The sequence below is a fragment of the Gadus macrocephalus genome, chromosome 13 (genome assembly GCF_031168955.1).
Source record: "Gadus macrocephalus chromosome 13, ASM3116895v1".
NCBI lineage: Eukaryota > Metazoa > Chordata > Actinopteri > Gadiformes > Gadidae > Gadus > Gadus macrocephalus.
The window spans coordinates 4,503,450-4,518,449 of record NC_082394.1 but is presented as its reverse complement, the minus strand read 5'-3'; the positions used below and the strand labels follow the sequence as shown (position 1 = coordinate 4,518,449).

The window sequence follows — 15,000 nt, the reverse complement described above, 5'->3', positions numbered from 1 at the left end:
TCCTGCTCGCTGTCTCCAGCTCCACTAGTTTAAACGTCCTCCTGAACAGCATCTCCTGTTCACAGAGGGTCAGACCAAAACAGGAGCTCTGTATGGAGGTACTGAACTATAGGTCAGCAAAATGACAGCTATTCAGGCAGACGGTATCAGATAGACAAACATATCAGTATTTTGATGCAGAACATGTGGAAATATATGTATATTTGTGTACACATTTGGTTTTGCACTACTTTTTATGCTTTCATATGTAATGTTTTTGTATTAATCTGATGTTTTTTATATAACTACAGTTTGCACTTCCTTTTATCTTTGCTAAGCACGTTGAGTTGCCGTTCTGTGGATGAAATGGGCAATACAAAATAAACTTGACTTGACAGAGCGTATCATGAAACATTATGCATAAAGTTAAATTCGGCCTCATAATGTCAGGGCTCAGACCTTCTCTGCCTCCTGGTACCGACACTCCAGGTCCAGACCCAGGCCCAGCGTGGTCACGTCGTTCTCAGCCACCTTCTGCACGTTCTTCTGCTCACACACACACACACACACACACACACACACACACACACACACACACACACACACACACACACACACACACACACACACACACACACACACACACACACAGACCTTCAGACTGGGGCTCTTTATTGATAGTAAGGTAAGGTGAAGGAGGTCTACGTTACCTTCATGGACTCCATGATCTCAGAGATCTTCACACACATTCTGTGGAAGTGAGTGAATGAATAAATACACAAAGATCTGTTTTTTATTTGATAGATTCCATTATATTATTATAACCTTTTTTGTGCTTGCAGGGACAGGACAGTGGAGAGAGACAGGACAGTGGAGAGAGACAGGACAGTGGAGAGAGACAGGACAGTGGAGAGAGACAGGATAGTGGAGAGAGACAGGACAGTGGAGAGAGACAGGACAGTGGAGAGAGAGACAGGACAGTGGAGAGAGACAGGACAGTGGAGAGAGACAGGATAGTGGAGAGAGACAGGACAGTGGAGAGAGACAGGACAGTGGAGAGAGAGACAGGACAGTGGAGAGAGACAGGACAGTGGAGACAGACAGGACAGTGGAGAGAGAGACAGGACAGTGGAGAGAGACAGGACAGTGGAGAGAGACAGGACAGTGAAGAGAGACAAGACAGTGAAGAGAGACAGGACAGTGAAGAGAGACAGGACAGTGGAGAGAGGCAGGACAGTGAAGAGAGACAGGACAGTGGAGAGAGACAGGACAGTGGAGAGAGACAGGACAGTGGAGAGAGACAGGACAGTGGAGAGAGAGACAGGACAGTGGAGAGAGACAGGACAGTGGAGACAGACAGGACAGTGGAGAGAGACAGGACAGTGGAGACAGACAGGACAGTGGAGAGAGAGACAGGACAGTGGAGAGAGACAGGACAGTGGAGAGAGAGAGACAGGACAGTGGAGAGAGACAGGACAGTGGAGAGAGAGAGACGGGACAGTGCAGACAGACAGGACAGTGTGTTGAAGGAGAGACAGAGTGAGGTGTAGTGTAGGACCACCGTCTCAGCGGTGGTCTACAGAACCCCCAGAGGGTTGAGGGTGGACCCCCAGACCCCCCCCCATCGTGTCCTCTCTGGTGGAACACACACACAGTCTTACTTGGAGAAGGTTTCCTGGCCGGGGTCGTCACCAGCCTCTACACACAGCTGGAGGGAGGCCGCAAAGTGCCCACAGGCCACGGCTATCTCTGAGGAACACACACACACACACACACACACACACACACACACACACACACACACACACACACACACAGTCAGGCAGACACGCAAAGACACAAATGGGCAGACGCACACACACACACACACACACACACCCACAGTCAGGCAGACACGCACAAACACAAATGGGCAGACGCACAACCACACACACACACACACACACACAGTCAGGCAGACACGCACAAACACAAATGGGCAGACGCACACACACACACACACACACACGGGCAGACACACAAACACACACACACACACACACACACACACACACACACACACACACACACACACACACACACACACACACACACACACACACACACACACACACAAACACACACACAGTTAGCCTCAGCAAATTGAAGAATCATAAGATTGTGGCAACGGTTTCATATTTGAATATATAGCGTGGCAATGTCAACATCTGAAATGTTGAACCTAATCTAAATGCGCTGAAGTCCAATATTAGTGGGACTCATTAATATGGTAATGTATAATACAGGTATAGATAATAGGGTAAATCCTCCTCAGGGCCGGGACTCACTCTGTTCAGTCTGCACCACCTCCAGGAACCTCTGGAAGAGAAGGAGAGACAGGGGAGCTGTGTTCAGGGAGACAGGCTGACAGGCAGACAGGGGGACAGGGAGACTGGGAGACAGGGAGACAGGCAGACAGGGAGACAGGCAGACAGGGGGTCAAGCAGACAGGCAGGCAGCCAGACGGGGAAACAGGGAGTCAGGCAGACACGCAGAGCGACAGAAAGGGAGACGGGCAGATGGCAGACAGCAAGACAGGCAGACAGGCAGACAGGCAGACAGGCAGACCGACAGACAAGACAGACAGACAGGCAGACAGCGAGACAGGCAGAAAGCGTGTCAGGCAGACAGATAGACAGCCAGAACAGCGAGACAGGCAGACAGCGAGACAGGCAGAAAGCGTGTCAGGCAGACAGATAGACAGCCAGAACAGCGAGACAGGCAGACAGCGAGACAGGCAGACAGCGAGACAGGCAGACAGCGAGACAGGCAGACAGCGAGACAGTCAGACCCACTCACCTCTGCGGCCGCCCTGCTGAGCCCGGTCAGACTGAGGTTGTGTTCGCGTTCAGTTCTGAAGAAGTCGTCCACATCCTGCAGACACAGGTCATTACAGCGGGCTGGTGATGGGGACAACATGTAACTGGTTTAGAGGAACCAGCTAGGCAGTGGGACAACATGTAACTGGTTTAGAGGAACCAGCTAGGCAGTGGGACAACATGTAACTGGTTTAGAGGAACCAGCTAGGCAGTGGGACAACATGTAACTGGTTTAGAGGAACCAGCTAGGCAGTGGGACAACATGTAACTGGTTTAGAGGAACCAGCTAGGCAGTGGGACAACATGTAACTGGTTTAGAGGAACCAGCTAGGCAGTGGGACAACATGTAACTGGTTTAGAGGAACCAGCTAGGCAGTGGGACAACATGTAACTGGTTTAGAGGAACCAGCTAGGCAGTGGGACAACATGTAACTGGTTTAGAGGAACCAGCTAGGCAGTGGGACAACATCTAACTGGTTTAGAGGAATCAGCTAGGCAGTGGGATAACATGTAACTGGTTTAGAGGAACCAGCTAGGCAGTGGGACAACATGTAACTGGTTTAGAGGAACCAGCTAGGCAGTGGGACAACATGTAACTGGTTTAGAGGAACCAGCTAGGCAGTGGGACAACATCTAACTGGTTTAGAGGAATCAGCTAGGCAGTGGGATAACATGTAACTGGTTTAGAGGAACCAGCTAGGCAGTGGGACAACATGTAACTGGTTTAGAGGAACCAGCTAGGCAGTGGGATAACATGTAACTGGTTTAGAGGAACCAGCTAGGCAGTGGGATAACATGTAACTGGTTTAGAGGAACCAGCTAGGCAGTGGGACAACATGTAACTGGTTTAGAGGAACCAGCTAGGCAGTGGGACAACATGCAACTGGTTTAGAGGAACCAGCTAGGCAGTGGGACAACATGTAACTGGTTTAGAGGAACCAGCTAGGCAGTGGGACAACATGTAACTGGTTTAGAGGAATCAGCTAGGCAGTGGGATAACATGTAACTGGTTTAGAGACACCAGTTACGTAGTGGGGACAACATGTAACTGGTTTAGAGACACCAGTTACGTGATGGGGACAACATGTAACTGGTTTAGAGACACCAGTTACGTGATGGGGACAACATGTAACTGGTTTAGAGACACCAGTTACGTGGTGGGGACAACATGTAACTGGTTTAGAGGAATCAGTTGGGCAGTGGGATAACATATAACTGGTTTAGAGACACCAGTGACGTAGTGGGGACAACAAGTGACTGGTTTCTCTAAACCAGTCACATGTTGCCCCACCATGTAACTGGTTACTCTAAACCAGTTACATGCCGTCCCACAGTGGGGACAGCATGTAGCTGGTGGAGAGACACCAGGCCTCAGTACCTTGGTGTGGCCGTCCTTCCTTATGCCCTCCATGGCCTGGCTGAGGCGGTTGAAGAGACCTCTCTTCACCTTCTGACGACCGGGAGGCTGGAGGCCAAACACAAACATTAACGTCTGCGCCAAGGCTAGTACAAGGCTATGCACCTGAGCATGGTGAGGCCTGTGGGGTCAGGTGCAAGAGATGAGGTACACGGTCCGCTTAGTGGTTATGAATTATAAGGTCAAGAAAAATGGGGTCTCTATTGACTTCAAAAGGGCTTCAAAATCCAATATCTTGGAGTTATAAATGAAGACATAAAGTTAGAAATCGAGTTTGAATAATGGGTGTGTAGATCTGTTTATATGACATGCATGTGGTGCATCCTCTACTGCTTCCTGCTCCAAGGCACCGTGGCTCGGTCAAACATTCACTGGAACTGCACCGTCAGCTTCACCCGCCTGACCCTATAAAGTTAGCGATTCGTCCTTTTCCCTTCCTCGAAGAAAAAACAGCCCTTTCCTGAAACAACATCTCCTGCCTGTTCTCTTTATGTGCTCTACTGTCTCCCTCTTACTGGGGAAACCCCCCAGGAGTAGAGCCGAGGGCCTCCTCCTCCTCCTCCTCTTCCTCCTCCTCTACCTCAGGGCTGGTGAGGAAGGTCTCCAGGTGTTGGGTTCTGCTCAGGAGGGAGTGGCCCGCCACCTGCTGAAGGTACGCCTCCAGAGCCCGGCAGTACGGCGTCCAGGTCTCCCCCGTGGCCAGCAGACCTACCGTGGGGGAAAAGACCACCGTTATCCAGCTCTGGATGGGGAGGTGAATGTCAGTGGAGAGAGACAGGAGAGGGCAGAGAGAGACAGGAAGGCTGGATAGAGACAGGACAGGGGAGAGAGGACAAGGGAGAGAGAGAGGACAGGGGAGAGAGACAGGACAGTGCAGAGAGACAGGAGAGTGGAGAGAGAGACAGGACAGGGAGGAGAGAGACAGGACAGGGGAGAGAGAGACAGGACAGGGGAAAGAGAGACAGGACAGGGGAGAGAGACAGGACAGTGGAGAGAGAGACAGGAAGGTGGAGAGAGACAGGACAGTGTAGAGACAGACAGGACAGTGGAGAGAGAGACAGGACAGGGGAGAGAGGACAGGAGAGAGAGACAGGACCGTGCAGAGAGACAGGACAGTGGAGAGACAGACAGGACAGTGGAGAGAGACAGGACCGGGAAGAGAGACAGGAAGGTGGAGAGAGACAGGACAGGGGAGAGAGGACAGTAGATTGAAGGAGCGACGGAGTGACATGAAGTGCAGGACCACAGGTCTCAGCGGTCGCGGCCTTCAGGCGGAGAACAGGAAAGTAGAGACAACCATTCGGTTGGACTTCCTGAGTTGTTTTCCCGGCGCATGCAGAGCGGTGCCAAACGCGTACGTACCGAGCTGTCGGACCAGCTTCACCGGAGCGTTCTGCTGGGCCCTGGCCGGGAGGGGAGGGAACTGTCCGGGAGCGACATCAAAACACAGAACAACACACGGTGAGAAAAGGCTCTCTGTTCCCAGGATACAGTCAACGCACGCGTCACCGACTCAAATCATCCGGAGTGTGCTGGCGCTGCAGAGACGCACGGCAGCAATCAGCGGAGCGGGAACCACTGACTATGATCCCCTGGATCCCGGGAACGTCCTCCAGGGAGAAGAGGTGCTGCTGCAGCCAGTCGAAGTCCTCGTAGGTCCGGTCCACGTGGTACTCCCCTGTCCCCGACAGCTGGGGGCAGGAACCCAGCAGCCCGTTAGTGATTGAAGCGGTCAACATTTACATTTAGGGCATTTAGCAGACGCTTTTATCCAAAGCGACTTACAATAAGTACATTTGTAGTACCATTCCTCGTATCCAACAAAGCTATACGGGGAAGGGGTATAGTAGTATATCTATTTTGGGTCTACAAAGTAGCTGTACGGGGTTGGGGCTACTCTGTAGACCCGTGTAGCCCCATGGGGACGTGCAGAGTCTGGTGAGACACCAAACCCTCTCTTACCTTCTGAGACACGATGATGAAGGTGAGCAGCTCTCCGTCCTGGGCGGCCTCCGTCACCCTGATGCTGCTGGGGCTGACGCTCAGCGGGGGGGTCACCTCCTCCGTCCCCTCGATGACGCTGGGGCTCAGCGGGGGGGACTCCTCAGCCTCCTCTTCCTCCTGCAGTCAGAGGGGCCGGTGTCAGGGGTCAACTCCCCTTCATGCAGTGAGAAACACACACTTGGACCTTTGTGTGAGCAGAGGCAGCAGTGTGACGATAGTTTCATGGATAGTAAACACAAAAATGTAAGATTCCATTGCGCGGTTGCAGTCTTGCTTCAAGGTGTGTCTGGATCACATGACGACCCCAAGTTGAGAAAAACAGATCCCTATTCACCCCATAATCCACGCCGGGAAACAGTGACTTACCATCATGGCTGAGTTTATAATCAACAACACACAGGACCCTCCCTCGGGTAGGTTCACGGAGTGCTTGGATGTTCTGTCTGAAGAAGTGTGCTTTAACACCGCACAGCCCAGTCTCCGAATGGCCCCTTGTGTTCAACACTGCTGAGGAAACGCAGGATATCCTGTTGGTCAAAGTGCACATGGTCCTTCGAGAATGGGACGAAAACATGCCAGTACAGAACTGCTGGCTCAGGGAAAAGGAAGATGAGTGAAGCTAGTGAGTCAGTAACTCAGAAGGACACGCCCACAGAGGAAAGGGACAGAAACCAGCCAATCGGTAACTCAGAAGGTCCCGCCCACAGAGGAAAGGGACTGAAACCAGCCCATCTGTAACTCAGAAGGACCCTCCCACAGAGGAAAGGGACAGAAACCAGCCAATCAGTAACCCAGAAGGACCCGCCCATCAGAGGAAAGGGACAGAAACCAGCCAATCAGTAACCCAGAAGGACCCGCCCATCAGAGGAAAGGGACTGAAACCAGCCAATCAGTAACCCAGAAGGACCCGCCCATCAGAGGAAAGGGACTGAAACCAGCCAATCAGTAACCCAGAAGGACCCGCCCATCAGAGGAAAGGGACTGAAACCAGCCAATCTGTACCAGTCTCACAGGCCCAGGAGGTAGTGCCGAAATGCTCCATAGAGATGATTCAAACTCACTGCTAACTGAATATGTATAAGGATACGGAATAAGAGAAACCGACAGAATAAAGTAGATAAATGCTTCAACTTTTATTAAATACATCACATCATAGCAGACATACAGAGTGAGAGAGGAGAGAAGGGACGAGTCCAGTTCACAAAGTTCAGACGTTGTGTCTCAGAGCTGCTCCAGGCTAGAAGGCGTACTCCTCATCCTCCTCGTCATCATCGTCGTCCCCCAGACCGTAGTAATAATGCTGTTCCCGCGTGTCGAAGAAGATGTGATCCAGGATGTCTCGCTCCTCTTCGAGGGCCTCCAGGTCCTCGCCCCCCCTGGAAAACCCCCAGCTGTGGTGGAGCGGCTCGTCCAGGAAGAGGTCATCGTCATCATCTTCATCGTCCAGGCCGAGGCTGGAGAAGAAGTCGTCAAAATCAAAGTGGAAGAAGTCTTCGTCTGAGTGCTCCTCGTGGTGGTGGTGGAAGTCCTTGTCGTCCTGCAGGAAGGCCTCGTGCCCCAGGTAGTCGTAGGTCCTCCTGGAGTCCTGGTTGGACAGGACCTCGTAGGCTGAGACACGGAGAGGGAACGTGTAGAGATGTCATCACCATCTTTACATTTCATTTACACACTTTAGTATGCTAATGAAGGACTGGCACTGGGCCACTTTATAATTGATACCGTTTATACTATTTGTTCTGTTTGCCCCGTTTGTCCTTACTTAAGCATTTACTTTAGCATCTATTTCTGTTTTCAATACTTTCGTTTTTATTGTATTTTATCCTGTGTCTTCCATTGCTGCTGATGCAAACGAATGTCCCCTCCGGAGGATGAATAAAGTTTGTATCCATCCATCTATTCTCCTCCTCAATGATCAATAATTGCAATAATATTCATTGAAAAGGGTGCCATAACAGAATTCATATTATACATTTCACATTGCGATTCGAATTAAACTTTTGAATCGTCGAATACGAGGCGGCTAAGTGTTGAAGAAGGATTGGTATGGTGGATCACCTTCAACGATCTCCCGGAAGATCTTCTCCGCCCCGGAGCTTTTGTTCTTGTCAGGGTGGAACTTCACCGCCAGCTTGTGGAAAGCTTTCTGGATTTGTCGGTCGGTAGCGGTCCGTTGAATCTCTAGAGTATCATAGTGGGTCTTCTGGGTCTTCAGAGAGCTCTTCTGAACATCCAGGGTATCATGGTGGGTATTCTGGGTCTCCAGAGAGGCACACAGGCGGGATGCGATCCACAACAACGTCCACAAGTAAACACTTTGCTGGGACATGTTCTTCACTTGGTATCGGGACACTCACACACTCGAAACCAGATCAACCGAGGTGTCTACCTCACATTCTAGTTCAGTAGCTGATCTCCCTAGGTAAACAGCAGGTTGATGGACCTAATCGTGATCCTCCATCCGGCTCGGTGAGCTGAGCTGACGTTACCTCCTAACTCTTCCAGGATTTAAGCCTTGAACAATGTCTGCGCCCACGTCAAACAGACGTACAAATGGCAAACGTACGATATTATATAAAGTATTACTGTTCTTCCTTAACATTTTAAACGGGCTTCAAATTCGTACATTGTGTTGAACAGGAAGCCGCCGTCCATGCCAGTGCTCGTCCTCAGGGCTTAGTGTATTTAATAGGTTCACCACTAGGGGGCACCAGTCGTCTTCGGTGTGTTTACTGGTGTCACCACTAGGGGGTGCCGGAGGACGGGAGGCCAAAACTACTCTTCTTCTCTTAGTGGTTATAAATGTTGTCAACACAGCGCAGGCCTGGAGCAGCTAGCCCTTAGCTTCGTTCTTCGGGCATTACATCGTTTATTAACCTTCTTGAATCGGAAGCCCTGATACAGGAGCCCGTTCAGCTGTTTCTTCACGTTGGTTTGCAACCGGTAAGCTGATAATTTGTGTTATGAAACAGAGCGACGGCAGCTACACGCTTCTGATGATAGTCAGGTAGCAGGTGGTCTCCAACATCAGCTCAGATATCGCGATAGGTGGTTTAATTGTAATTTATTTGTACCTTATTGTGAAGCCCACGTAGGAATCATTTACCTGTCATTACCTGTCAATGTTTAAACCCTGGTCTGCTTCGTTTGAAGCGCCATATCTCCACAACAACACTCGAGTCATCATTAATAATCATAACACAGGGCAGAGAACACACTCTATCCCAATCATAACAGTGTTATAACATCTGTTCACAGAGCTGTTGACCAAGGACCCCCTCCCGTACCAAGCGGTCCTCTTCTTCAGTCAGTGGAGGTGTGGACTGATGTCCGCCCTGCCGACCCCCGCCACCCCCATGCCTGCTGCGTTCTCTCTTCGCTGGCTCCAGCGCCATGCCTGACCGGGACTCGTCCTACCTGTCAGCTGGTGGGGGCGGGGGCAGCCTGGGGGAGGAGGGGGGGCGTGGCTCGGGGTCAGGCGGGGGTTCAGGGGAAGGCCTAGTCGGCTCAGGGGCTGCAGGCTCCGTGGGGATGGGCGGAGGAGGGGCCCTCGGCAACGGGAGCGGGGGTGGGGGCGCCGGCGGGGGGGCGGCGGCGGTGGCGGCGGCGGCGGCGGCGGCGGCCGGGCAGGTGGTGGACGGCGTGTGCCGGGACTTTGTGCGCAACGTGTGCAAGAGGGGCAAGCGCTGCCGCTTCCGCCACCCCGACTTCAGCGAGGTGTCGGACCTGGGCGTGCAGAAGAACGAGTTTGTGTTCTGCCACGACCACCAGAACCGGGAGTGCCTCCGCTCCAGCTGCCGCTTCGTGCACGGCTCCAAGGACGACGAGGACTGCTACAAGCGCAGCGGCGAGCTGCCCCCCCGGCTGCGGGGCAAGGTGGCGGCGCGCCTGGGCCTCTCCCCCACGGACCTGCCCCACAGCCGGGGGGAGGTGCCCCTCTGCCGGGACTTCCTGAAGGGCGAGTGCCAGCGCGGCAGCAAGTGCAAGTTCCGCCACGTGAAGAAGGACTACGAGTTCGAGCCCGCCCCCCGGGCGGGGGTGGGCGGGGCCATCGGGGCGGGGAGCGGCGGCGGGGGCGGCGGCGGCGGCGGCATGGTGAACGCGGGCGGGCCGGTGGGTGGGGGCGGCGGCGGGGGGGGCGTGGCCTGCGGGGGGATGGCAGGGCTGGTGGGGGGGGTGGGCGGGGGCAACGTGCTGGGGATGGGCTGCCCCAGCCTGGGGGTCCACCGCGAGGCGGCCATCTCCGGCGTGGGGGGCGTGGGGCTGGGGGGCTGCCTGTCGCTGGGGCCCCTGGGGCCGCGGCGCTACGAGCGGGGGCCCTGCTCGGTGTACGACCCGCTGTTCGAGGGGGCGTTCTTCGAGCCAGGGCCCATGGAGGTGCCCGTGGACCACGGCACGCTGCAGCTGAAGCGGCGGCGGCTGGAGGGGCTGCGGCTGGTGGACGCCAGCGGGGGGGGGCACTTTGAGCTGGGGGTCCCGGCCCCGCTGCCCCCCCGGCCCCTGGAGTACCGCTTCCTGGAGGAGGAGAACTGCCTGCTGCGCAAGAGGGTGGAGGAGCTGAAGAAACAGGTGGGGCTCAGTGGTTCACTGTCAGCCAATCAGAGAACGTCGATACGCTTAATCAGCCAATCAGAGAACGACTATACGCTTAATCAGCCAATCAGAGAACGTCTATACGTTGAATCAGCCAATCAGAGAACGTTGATACGCTGATCAGCCAATGAGAGATGAACACAGAACGTCTATACGTTGAATCAGAGAAACAAGAGAGAACATCTATAGATTTAATCAGCAACTCAGAGAGAAACCCAGAACCCATAGGTTTAATCGGCCAATCACAGAGAACATCTATTAGCCAATCACAGAGAATGTCTATACGTTGAATCAGCCAAAGAGAGAACGTCTTATCTATGCGTTAAATCAGCTAATGGAGAACGTCCATACATTGAGTCAGCCAATGAGAGACGAACACTGCCAACGCCTCTGCGTTCATTAAGCTGACGTCTCCTCCCCCAGGTGTCCAACCTGCTGGCCACCAACGACGTGCTGCTGGAGCAGAACGCGCAGTACCGCAGCCAGGCCAAGGTGATCACGCTGACCTCCACGCCGCTGCCCTCCGACAGCCTGGGGCCCGCCGTGGTGAGCTCCTACAACCACAGCATCGCCCAGACCCACACCACGCTGAGCAGCGGGGGCCTGCAGCCCCGCGTCGTCACCCAGCAGGACCTGGCCTCCAGCATCGCCCCCCCGGCCCCGCCCCCCATCGCGGCCCCGCCCGCCATCACGGCCCCCCACCTCAGCGCCGAGATCACGCCCCTGGCGGCGGCCCTCGTGCAGACCATCGCCCAGGGGCTGGGGACGCCGGTGTCCATGGCGTCCGTGGCGGTGTCCGTGGCGCCCGTGGCGGTGTCCCTGTCCCAGCCGATGGTGGGCCTCGCCATGAGCCACGCCACGGCGGGTCTGACCATGAGCCACGCCACGGCGGGTCTGACCATGAGCCACGCCACCGCCCCCATGGTGTCCTACCCCATCGCCAGCCAGAGTATGAGGATCACCACGCTGCCCCACTAGGGGGCGCTGTGGGCCCCGTCAGCGCCCTGTGGTGGGGTCACCACGGTTCGATGTACGAGGGACTAACGGCATTACAGAGAATGTAATCAGGTTAGGAAGAGTGGACCTTGGCAACCAAAGGGGGAAATAAAGAGAAAACATTACAGCCCTCCTGAGCGTTGCTACGGACGACGAGCAACAGGACCGACAGACCAGGAATAGCATCAGGAGAAATGCAGCGAGGCCATTTGTAATATTTGAGGTATTTCCATGAGTCACGAGGGGAACAGAGCCCTCAAAGGTCGTTCTCAAACGCTCTTGTGTCATTTACTGTTTGGTTTTTCCAATAAGAATTACACCTTGTTTCTGTTGTGTCGGCTCCGTTTCTTTTTCTGCGCTCATCAGTCAATCATCAATCAATGTATCAATGTGATGTCGCAGCCAGACGGTCGATGTTCCAATGAGCAGCGTTCTGTGTTGAGGCTGTATCTGGACCCTGAACGTTAAGTGAACTGGTTTGGTTTGTCTGGGTGGAGACCGTTCACTCAACAACCCGGGTCTCTTTACCGTCAGTCTGTTTAAACACATCCTGTTGGTTGTGTTTTCATTTCCTAAGCTCCAGTCATATTGACCTTCTGCAGCAGGCCTACACCTTAAAACGCTTAGTATGCAGGTTTAAAACGCACATCCCCAGCACTAATACTCCGCTATCGGGATCCATCCACTAAAGACAAAAGGGACCCCAGGGTCAATACGCCACATACACCAATAATCTGCCACTAAACGGTCTGATCCCAGACGTTGGATGCTGTATTGGTACTGAAACGACCGTTTTGTTCCCCGGTAGTAAACCATCTATTACTGATAATTTGCCGCAGCGTGGAAAGAGTCAAACATGCGCGTCTCGTCATCAAGGGGCGTGTCCCACCCCCGAGGGGCGTGTCTCGTCGGGTAACGGGACGGCAGCGGAGGACGAAGCGTCTGTACTTCCTCAGGTCGGGGGCTGCGCTTCGTATCTTGGGACGATAACATAATTAGAAGTAAGTTTCGCGTGTCTCTTCATACGAAATGACGCGCTGATTTCTAAGCGGAGTGAAGTAAACACTACCGTGTTGTTATAGTCCACAGACAGCGCTGTGTCGAGATTTGTAGTTCTCCTGTAGTCAACTACTTGCGATAAAGAAACCAACACAAGACTCCGGGATGCAGAAAGAAGAGTCGGGACCGCCGAGTGGCTCCCAGGAGACCAAGGAAACCAAGGTACCCAAGGACGTCCAGAGTAAAGCGGGCGGCGGTGCAGAGATCATGCAGGCTGCGGCCGCCCCGCCGGGCATCCAGGCCGTCGACGTGCTGTGGACCTTCGGGAAGTGCCTGGGCGCCCTGCTGCCCGTGTACCTGGCCGGGTACTACCGCTTCAGCACCAGCTTCCTGGTGTTCGGCATGATGATCTACACAGGCTGGAAGCACGCCCGGGAGGCCAAGGAGGCTCGGCACCGCTCGGCCGTGGAGCTGTTCGACAACGAGCAGGAGCACACCTCCAAGAGAGTCGCCAAGAGCAAGAGAGACCTGCCCGCCTGGGTAAGATAAGATGACCCCCCGTAGCCTCACAATCAGGCAACATCCACATGTTCAAACGGGAGGTGGCCCAACTATAGTTCATATGAAGTGTAACATAATTAAAATAAAATACATATCCGTGGAGTTTTACCAATCATCTCCCTTCCAGGGAAAGGCAAACCTTAATGAGGTATGAACTTAACCACAATAGAAGAATACTTTATTCTCCTACTTCAGTAAGGATCAGTGAGTGATCCCGTGATAAAGGACTTGATTCTGTCCTCAGTGTGGGTCTTTATCGGGACCTCTTGAGTCGATGTAAGAGGGAAGTCTGAGTGGTGTTTCAAACTACAATGCATTTCAGGGACCTAACCACACCACTGTTATTTATATCCTGCGAGAGTCCTGCCGCACCCAAAAGGTGGTTCCTGTGGTCCATTCAGTAGCATTATGATGTAGACACCACCAGACGAGGTGCCAAGGATAGGGATGCTAGTTTAAATCCCTCCGGGCTTGTCTCCACTATATTGTCCAATGTAAACACACCCCTCCTCGTGCTGCAACACATACACTGAAAGGTTAAATAAGTCATCGATGTTTGAGGTTGTTCTTCTATACATCCCGTATTGTATTCTGGACGTTTTGTGATGATTTCATCTTTGCTCACCTAGACACAGGAAATAAGGCAAGTCACTGTGTTTGGCAAAGCCCCTGGGATCGCATATATAAACCCAAGGAAGTGAATTCCACTATAATTGTCAGTCCTACAAAAACAAAACAACTCTGTTTGTATCATGGAGTGGTGACAGAACAAAACACTGTTATCGGCCCTCATCTCTACTGCAACCATGTTCAGCATGTTTTCACCATGTGTTCACCATGTGTTCACCGTGTATGTATTCACCATGTATTCACCGTGCATGTATTCACCATGGATTCACTGTGTATTCATCATGTATTCACTATGTATTCACAATGTATTCACCATGTATTCATCATGTATTCATCATGTATTCACCATGTATTCACGGTGTATTCATCATGTATTCACCATGTATTCATCATGTATTCATCCTGTATTCAACATGATTCACTGCTGCCACTTCTTAACACGCTCTGTGCTTCTATGCAGGTCAACTTTCCAGATGTGGAAAAGGTGGAATGGCTTAATAAGGTAATTCCTTTTAAAATATTTGATTCTTTGTTGCTCCCTGTTCCTAAAGCTCTCCCCGTCAAACACCTCTTTATTAAAAGCGCTGGGCAGCTGTTTTCCTGATTGAAGAGTGGTGTGTCTGTGTATGGTTTGTGTGTGTGTGTGTGTGTGTGTGTGTGTGTGTGTGTGTGTGTGTGTGTGTGTGTGTGTGTGTGTGTGTGTGTGTGTGTGTCTGTTAAGCAAATAGCTTCTGTTAGCTGAAATATGTATATGTGTGTGTGTGTGTATGTGCGTGTGTTTGTTAAGCTAATAGCTTCTGTTAGCTGAAATATGTGTGCCTGTGTGTGTGTGTGTGTGTGTGTGTGTGTGTGTGTGTGTGTGTGTGTGCGTGGATGCGTGCGCTAAGCTAATAGCTTCTGCTAGCTGGAATATGGTCGCACATCTTCTGACGGTGTCGTGTTCCAGCCTGGCCACGCCCCCACCGC

General features: G+C 52.8%; 4 protein-coding genes across 5 annotated transcripts in view; 2 read left to right on the top strand and 2 right to left on the bottom strand.

Annotated features, from left to right (window-relative positions):
- Window positions 1-6,866, bottom strand: part of si:dkey-28n18.9 (sorting nexin-1) — an 8,844-nt gene extending 1,978 nt beyond the window's left edge. The window contains exons 1-12 of one of the 2 annotated variants that reach the window (XM_060068516.1): window positions 6,625-6,866; window positions 6,217-6,375; window positions 5,838-5,945; window positions 5,617-5,677; window positions 4,835-4,962; window positions 4,216-4,302; window positions 2,818-2,892; window positions 2,307-2,382; window positions 1,641-1,728; window positions 690-729; window positions 439-525; window positions 1-55 (exon numbers count right to left, since the gene is read on the bottom strand). The exon at window positions 1-55 is cut by the window's left edge and continues 35 nt beyond it. In XM_060068516.1, coding sequence (XP_059924499.1) covers window positions 1-55; window positions 439-525; window positions 690-729; window positions 1,641-1,728; window positions 2,307-2,382; window positions 2,818-2,892; window positions 4,216-4,302; window positions 4,835-4,962; window positions 5,617-5,677; window positions 5,838-5,945; window positions 6,217-6,375; window positions 6,625-6,630 — 970 coding nt within the window. In that variant the 5' untranslated portion in view covers window positions 6,631-6,866. The remainder of the gene's footprint in view (window positions 56-438; window positions 526-689; window positions 730-1,640; window positions 1,729-2,306; window positions 2,383-2,817; window positions 2,893-4,215; window positions 4,303-4,834; window positions 4,963-5,616; window positions 5,678-5,837; window positions 5,946-6,216; window positions 6,376-6,624) is intronic. The other variant, XM_060068517.1, reaches the window with a different exon arrangement.
- A 501-nt stretch (window positions 6,867-7,367) lies between these two features.
- LOC132470200 (dnaJ homolog subfamily B member 9-like) lies at window positions 7,368-8,933 on the bottom strand. The gene is made up of 2 exons (XM_060068552.1): window positions 8,314-8,933; window positions 7,368-7,866 (listed from the first exon to the last, which is right to left on the bottom strand). Exons 1-2 carry the CDS (start codon window positions 8,582-8,584, stop codon window positions 7,496-7,498), a joined length of 642 nt encoding a protein of 213 aa, XP_059924535.1. The 5' UTR covers window positions 8,585-8,933; the 3' UTR covers window positions 7,368-7,495.
- A 105-nt stretch (window positions 8,934-9,038) lies between these two features.
- Window positions 9,039-12,177, top strand: zc3h10 (zinc finger CCCH-type containing 10). The gene is made up of 3 exons (XM_060068437.1): window positions 9,039-9,198; window positions 9,514-10,824; window positions 11,272-12,177. Exons 2-3 carry the CDS (start codon window positions 9,649-9,651, stop codon window positions 11,824-11,826), a joined length of 1,731 nt encoding a protein of 576 aa, XP_059924420.1. The 5' UTR covers window positions 9,039-9,198; window positions 9,514-9,648; the 3' UTR covers window positions 11,827-12,177.
- A 570-nt stretch (window positions 12,178-12,747) lies between these two features.
- Window positions 12,748-15,000, top strand: LOC132470210 (extended synaptotagmin-1-like). The gene is made up of 3 exons (XM_060068567.1): window positions 12,748-13,383; window positions 14,495-14,536; window positions 14,929-15,000. Exons 1-3 carry the CDS (start codon window positions 13,009-13,011, stop codon window positions 14,962-14,964), a joined length of 453 nt encoding a protein of 150 aa, XP_059924550.1. The 5' UTR covers window positions 12,748-13,008; the 3' UTR covers window positions 14,965-15,000.